The sequence below is a fragment of the Mastomys coucha genome, unplaced genomic scaffold (genome assembly GCF_008632895.1).
Source record: "Mastomys coucha isolate ucsf_1 unplaced genomic scaffold, UCSF_Mcou_1 pScaffold18, whole genome shotgun sequence".
NCBI lineage: Eukaryota > Metazoa > Chordata > Mammalia > Rodentia > Muridae > Mastomys > Mastomys coucha.
In genome coordinates this window covers 3,195,344-3,203,344 of record NW_022196900.1, presented here as the reverse complement: position 1 = coordinate 3,203,344, position 8,001 = coordinate 3,195,344, and the positions used below count along the sequence as shown (strand labels likewise).

Here is an 8,001-nt window from a genome sequence, read left to right as displayed (position 1 = left end):
AGGTAGCAAGCAACAGAGAAGGACACTTTTTTTTTTCTTTAAGATTTATTTAATTGGGCTGGTAAGAGGGCTCAGTGGGTAAGAGCACTGAGTTCTCTTCTGAAGGTCATGAGTTCAAATCCCAGCAATCACATGGTGGCTCACAACCACCCAAAATGAGATCTGACACCCTCTTCTGGTGTGTCTGAAGACAACTAGAGTGTACTTATTTATAATAATAATAAATCTTTAAAAAAAAAAGATTGATTTATTTATTTAATGTATGTGAATACACTGTAGCTGTCCTCAGACACGCCAGAAAGGGGTGTCAGATCTCACTACAGATGGTTGTGAGCCACCATGTGGTTGCTGGGAATTGAACTCAGGACCTCTGGAAGAGCAGTCAGTACTCTTAACCACCGAGCCATCTCACCAGCCTGAGAAGGACATCTTAAGTTGACTGGACTACACACACACACACATATACACAAAGAGGGTGGGGGGGGACAAGGACAGACAGGCAGACACAGAAGCAGACTGACTGACAGACTTAAAATGTTAGGTTAGGGCCAGAGAAATGACTTGGTGGGTAAAAGTGCTTACTAACACAATCTCCTGAACCCACATGTTGAAGGAGAGAAGTTGTTCGCTGACTTCCACTCATGCCATGGGCACCTACACCACCACCACCACCACCACCACAACAACAACAATAACAAAAGGAGTACATAAATAACATGTAGTGGCACACAGCTTTAACCCAGCACTTAGGAAGCTTGAGATAGGTAGACCTCTCTGACTTCCAGGCCAGCCTGGTCTACACAGCAAACTCCAGGCTAGCCAAGGCTATATACTAAGACTTTGTCTCAACAACAACAACAATCCAAAGAAAAAAGAAAACAAATAACGGAAAGTTAGATGTGTACAAGTCAGATGTGCTCCTCCACAATTACTGATGCTAGACAACACCCTCTCATGACTACTCAGAGGATAGGGTATCTGGAAGGTCTCCCACCTGAGCTACTGACTGTGAACTGCAGAGCTTGAGTGATGTAACACCACAGGAACACACACAGGATTATGCAACTTACATGTATATGTGTGGCAATCTAAATTTTCAAAGATATTTCATAAAGTTTGTAAGCAAGCTAAAGCTAGAGCAACTGCTGCATCACTCTGACACAGCTGGGTGACTCCAGCTCAGAAGAGCTCTCCAGCACATCATGCCATGCAGCCTAGTGGACCACTGCCACAATGATGCACAGTGTTTAAAACTATGTGTGTATGTGTATGCCATATTGGTACAAGGGTCAAAGGAGAGAGAGGCAATGGATCCCCTGGAGACGGAACTGCAGCAGTTGTGGCTGCTGGGAACCAAACTCATCTGGATGACTAATCTACTATCTCAACTGCTAAGCCAGCTCTCCTAGCCCCCAATGCAGTTTTTAAAATGGAAAATCAGTTGTACAAAAACCTGAAGTGCTTGGATCCTTCTGGGTAAGTGTCTACTAAAGGACAAAATGGTCTAATCTTAACCTACTTAGGAATCTAAATTCCCTACAGGTGCAAAATAATAAAATTTAGTTTGGTGATGGGCATCATAGCACATGCCTTTAATCCTCACACTCAGGAGCCAGAGGTGGGTATAAAGAAACCATGCCTCCAAAAAGAAAAAAAATAGTTTGGGGATAATCTTGATTTTTTTTTTTTTTTTGAGACAGGGTCTTGATAACAATGTAGCCAAGTCTAGCCTGGAGCTCACTGTGTCTCATGCCCAAGCCTTCATCTGGAAGATGAAGAAAAGGCAGAGAGGGCCTAAGCTAAAGCTTAGTGGTACAGCACTTGTCTATACAAAAGACCCTGGGGTCAGTAACTTGAGAAATGGCTCGACAACTAAGAGCACTAGCAGAATTTCCAAAGGATCCAGGTTCAGTTTCAATTCCCAGCACCCACATAGCCATTCACAACTGTCTGTAACTCCCGTACCAAGGAATCTGATACCCTTACACTGACATACATACATGCAGGCAAAACACCAATGCACATGAAATACATAAAACATTTTTTAAAAAAAAGGCACTGGGTATTGAAAAACACACACTCACACACACTCACACACACACACACACACACACACACACACACACAGAGGAAGAAGAGGGACGATGAGAGAGGAAGGGGAAAGATCAACTGTAACACTGTAATTGTCACTTATACCTTAGTAATGCTCAGACTGACACAGTAAACTGCTTTTTGGGGGGATGGGAAGCATTCGATGCAGGACCAAAACAGACATCATTAACTAAAGGCTTAGAACGTCCATCCAAACAGATGGGGAGAGCTACAACCATGAACAGAAAGAGGACAAATGCTGAGGAACAAGAGCTAGGCCCCTGTGTGGCTCTAGGTACAAACTCCGAAAGTCTTTGAAGACCACAGTTTAAGTAGGCCTTTGAAGAAATACTTTTAAATGACTGAAGGCCCTGAGATGCACATGCTGTTTTGTACAACTCTATTTTACTCAGGCTGCTCAGCATAAAGAAACAACAACATAAAAATAAATTAACTCAAGTTCTCTGTTCAAATCATAGCTTAAACCTTAATATTTAATACCACTTACCATGAAAATCTGTACCCAACTTCTTAGAAGCCATTTAGAACCTAAAAAAGAAGGAAAGGTTTCTTAGGCACTATGTCTTGAAACAGTATAAACAAGAGACAAAAACAAACAAAAAAACAGAATACTTATATTCCAGGACTCGCTTCACTTTTCACTCCCAAAGTCCTCCAAAAGAAGGCCCAATATAGGAGGAGTTCATTATTTTAAAAAATTACATTTTATTACTGTGTTACATGCCCATGTGCTGTCTACACAATGCTTGTCTGGAGGTCAGAAAACAGCTCTGTGGAGTCAATGTTCCCTTCCATCATGTGAGTCCCAGGGATCAAACCAAGGCTGTCGAGCTTGGCATCAAGCTGGTAAGATCAGATCAAAAGGAGAGAGGGAAGGAGACAGAGAGGAAGAGAAGAGGGAAGAAAAAGAAAACAGAAGGAAAAGGAAGAAAAAAGGAGACCTTTATTAATCTAATTTTGTTCACTTCCTTATTTTTCATAATATCACTAGCCCTTTCTTTACCTGACAAGCCATTTTGCCAGCTCAAAGAAATGAGGTTTCTGGAGGAAACATCAAGCTAGGTAGGGTGGCTCATACATGTATACTAGTAAATGGGAGACAGAGGCAGGAGGACCACAGAGAATTTGAGGCCAGCCTAGGATACACAATGAGTTTCAGGGTAGCCTAAACAGAAGGGTCTCTACCTCAAAACCAAAAAAAATTCTAAAAGGAAATTTAAATATTTCTTAAACCTCCAGGCTCTGAAGAAATATTGGAGGAATAACATACTGGCAGCCTCTAATCAATGACTCTGCTTGTCATAAAAGAAAACTATTACGAAGCTGATCTTCCTGATGTAAATGGCAAATGTGTAACATTGAGTAAGAAACTTGCTTTACGTTATCTAGTTAAGCCAGTGTAGATCTCTGACTGGCATAGCTGTGGAGACTGAAGAATCTCTGGAACAGGGTCTGCACACCTTATTACCTTTACAGCATGTGACTAACATGAAGGAAAGCATTTGCATCTCCTAATTAAAATGCATGCTCACAACAATAAGTGACACTGACTACTTCTATCAAAATACATATAGTTATGTCATTACCTAAGCCATATGTGCTGAGCGACCCCAGTACTTGGGAGGCCAAGGCAGGAGGATTATTACAGTTTAGAAGCCAACCCGAATTACATGGTAAGATCAGATCAAAAGGAGAGAGGGAAGGAGGCAGAGAGGAAGAGAAGAGGGAAGAAAAAGAAAACAGAAGGAAAAGGAAGAAAAAAGGAAACCTTTATTAATCTAATTTTGTTCACTTCCTTATTTTTCATAATATCACTAGCCCTGAAGCCCAGAAGGCAGGAAACTATTTTCCTCTAGCAGACTCACAATAAGCACCTCAGATGATGTTATTTATTTACTTACTAACTTATTTCTGAGTTAGTAGCCCTGGCTGGCTTGAATTCACTATGTAGATCAGGCTGGCCTCAAACTCAAAGAGATCTACCTGCCTCTGCCCAGCTCAAAGCTTATTATAATTTTTAAAAAAAATGTCTTTTTGGAATATAATCTTGTGTAGAGCAAGCTAGCAAAAACTAAGTATATAGCTGAGGATGGTCCTGAAATCCTGGTTCCGCTGCTTCCATTTCAGTGCTGGATGACAGGGAGTGAGCCACGCCTGCTAGACAAGCACTCTACCAACAAAGGTACATTCCCAGCCCTTAAACAATTATTTTACAAGCTGCCTCCCATGAAGGCTGAACTCACTAAAGGCTGAATTGAAGTTAACTTGCAAAAGTTAAAAAACCACCTTTGATCACTCTGCCTAACCACCAACCCGGTATACCTCTACACACAAACTGTATAGCCCTGGCTGTCCTGGAACTCACTCTGTAGACCAGACTGGCCTCGAACTCAGAAATCTGCCTGCCTCTGCCTCCCAAGTGCTGGAATTAAAGGCGTGCTGGGATTAAAGGCCGCCGCCACCACCCCGCTGTGCACACTCAGCACATATAGCTGAAGATGGAGAGCCAATCAGAAAGGGGAACACAGCACACTGACCCCTGCTGTGCATGTCAGTGCCCAGTGAGCTCTTTATGTGTGTTACTTTCTCCTTCCAGTTCAACCAGAACACTGCTTGTTCACATCTTTCTACCACTGTTCTATGAAGAACTAAAAAGGGAAATTTAAATCATTAATTTACAAAAAAAGATCTGATGAGCTCTGACATTTTCTAAAAGAGACCAATATGCTTCAGGAATAAAGAAGACAGGACATTCTCACAGTACTAGGTGCAAGGATTACAGCCAGGTTTCAGGCTTTTTTGTTCTATTGTGTTTTCTAGGTTTTCCACATTGAGTGTGTATCACCACATGTGTATTGAGTGTGTATCACCACATGTGTATTGAGTGTGTATCACCACATGTGTATTGAGTGTGTATCACCACATTTTACCCTGGTAGAAAAACTAAAAAGAAAATGATATGTAAGTAATCAAAGACCTTCACCTCAGAACAAGAAAAATGAATGAAGAAGAACCCAGTGACTTCTGGTACAAAGAGAATACCCAAGCACTCAGGGACAAAACAGAGACAGCTTAGAGGTGTTATTATTTATTAACTAGATAGGATACAACCCATGAAGAGCTCAGATATGAACTGCCCCAGTACAAAACATGACCATTCATAAACCTCCACAGACAAGAACTAAGAAGATATGCCGTAAGAATATCCCTCTTCCTGTGCTGGCAGCACACTAAGCAAGCACTCAAGAATTGAACTCCATCTCCAGCCTTTCTTTTTTGGGGTGGTTTTTTTTGTATGTCTTTGAGGTAAGGTCTCTCTGAGCTAGTCTAGTGCTATGAACTCCAGCTTCAAAAGCTCAATCTTCCTGACTCTTGAATCTGCAGAAATTACAGGTGAATACCACTACACCCTGTCAGAATACTACTTTTTGTTTATATTTTAAACTCTATATGCCACCTGTGTACAAAGGAACATGGAGACCAGAAGAATGCATCAGAACTCCTGAAGCTTGAATTACTGGGGGATCTGAGATTCACCTGATGTAGACGATGGGAACTGAACTTGGGTCCTCTAAAGAGCAACAAATGTTCTAAATAATAAGAGTCATCTCTCCAGCTACCAGATGCCTCTGTACAAAGGACAGAAAAGGTGTATCGGGGCTGAAGAGATGGCTCAGAAGTTAAAAGCACTGATTGCTCTTCAGAAGGTCCTGAGTTCAAATCCCAGCAACCACATTGTGGCTCACAATCATCTGTAATGAGATTTGATGCCCTCTTCTGGTGCATCTAAAGTCAACTACAGTGTACTTATATATAATAATAGATTAATCTTTGGGCCAGAGCAAGCAGAGACTGAGTGACTGAGGTTGACCGGAGCAAGCGGAGGTCCTAAAAATTCAATTTCCAACAACCACATGAAGGCTCACAACCATCAGTACAGCTTCAGTGTACTCACATAAATAAAATAAATAAATAAATCTTTAAACAACAACAAAAAAAAAATCTGAGAACCAATGTACTAATGTTGGATTGGTATTGACAAACAGCATGGTGTAAATTGAGAATTCCTTATATGAAATGTATGATTGGGGCCAGAGCTGTTTCAGACTTCTAACTTTTTTGGATTTGAGGATATCCGCAGACAATACCACTTGATTACCCCCAATTCAAGAATCCAAAACCTCAAACATTTTGAGCACCAAATACTTGTATCAAATGCAGAGCACATCCTGCAGTTCCATCCAGTCACAAAGCCAAAGCTCAGACACACTGGACCAGGACAGCCACCAGGCCTACCCAGAGAGACTGTAGCCTAATGACCCCATTCAACCACAGGACACAACAGTCTAGCTCCTATGATGGCAGAGTCCAGTTTGCAGCCAGCTCAGCTATGAAATACAACTGGTAGCCCACTTTGCCCAAAGAAGATTACAGAGCTCTGCTGACAGTTCTCCTGAATCACAAGATCCAGCCAGTGGCATCTCCTGAACTTGAAGCCCAACCAAGGGAAACACCCAACCTCAGAGCCCAGCCAAAAGCTCTACTTAAGTTTCAAAGTACACACAACATTTGGTTTCCACCAAATCCTAAGATTAAGCTGTGATTTAAAAAAAAAAAAAAAAATCTCTATATGAGGGAATTTATTGTGTTGACTTATAGTCTATAATCCAACTAAACCAACAATGGGCAGCTGTGAATGGGAATTCCAAGACTTTAGTAGTTGCTCTGTCCCTCAAGGCAAGTTGTTTGAGCTGGTCTTCTGTAGAAGTAGGTTCCAACAGAGATGCTGGCAACTAAGTGCAAGCAGATAAAGAAGAGTGAATCTTCCTTCTTCCAATATCCTTATGTAGGCATCCAGCAGAAGCTGTGGCCCATATTAGAGGTGTGTACCACCACGACTAGATCTGGGACTTGCTTTGTCCCAGGTTGACCTTGAACTCAGAGATCTCCTAGGCTCAGTCTCCTGGGATTAAAGGAGTGTACCGCCTTGCCTGGGCCTAAGCTTTTCATACCAACTATGCCTCAAGATCTCCATGCCAAGATCCAGGTCAGAAACTTGTGTCTTCCAGACTCAAGATCTGTATCCCAGATAAGCCCTCCAATTCTGGATTGTAGTTCATTCCAGATATAGTCAAGTTGACAACCAGGAATAGTCATCAATATACATAGAGATAGGTAAATAAATAAAAGAACTGTGTGCCATTCCCAGAACCCCAGAACTAACTTATGGTCAAAGAAGCAAATCAACTCTCAGAAGTTGTTCTCTAACTTCCACACATACACCTGGCACATGCACACTCATATGCACACACACATACATATATCATACACACCCCCACACACAATAATTAAAATAAATATAATGTGGGTGGTTTAACATCTTTTTTTTTTCTGGAAACTGGGTCTATAAAGCTCTTGATGTCCTTGCACCTACCTCTACCCCCAAGTGCTGGGATTAAAGGTGTTCTCAAGAGGCAGAACAGGCTACTTATGATTTTGAAGGCAACCTGATCTACACAATGAAACCTTGTCTTCAAAAGCATTAGGCACACACATGGTACATACATACATACATGCAGGCAAAACACTCATAAAATAAAAAATATAGAGTGATGGCTTAGCAGGTAAAGAGTTATTGATGTTCTTGCAAGAGGACCTGGGTTTGGTTCCCAGCACCCACATGGTCTCTTACAACTATCTGTAACTCCAGTTCCAGGGTATCCAAAACCCTCTTTTGGCCTCCAAAGGGAACTGCATACAAGTGGTGCACAGATATACATGCAGTCAAACACTTGTATACATATAATTAATAAATAGAGAAATGCAGGGCAGTGGTGGCGCACGCCTTTAATCCCAGCACTTGGGAGGCAGAGGCAGGTGGATTTCTGA

At 41.7% G+C, this 8,001-nt stretch overlaps 1 protein-coding gene across 4 annotated transcripts in view; it reads right to left on the bottom strand.

Annotated features, from left to right (window-relative positions):
* Positions 1-8,001, bottom strand: part of Ubap1 (ubiquitin associated protein 1) — a 71,923-nt gene that overhangs the window by 19,375 nt on the left and 44,547 nt on the right. For all 4 annotated transcript variants that reach the window (XM_031377075.1, XM_031377073.1, XM_031377074.1 and 1 more), the window contains one exon: positions 2,600-2,640. In XM_031377075.1, coding sequence (XP_031232935.1) covers positions 2,600-2,633 — 34 coding nt within the window. In that variant the 5' untranslated portion in view covers positions 2,634-2,640. The remainder of the gene's footprint in view (positions 1-2,599; positions 2,641-8,001) is intronic.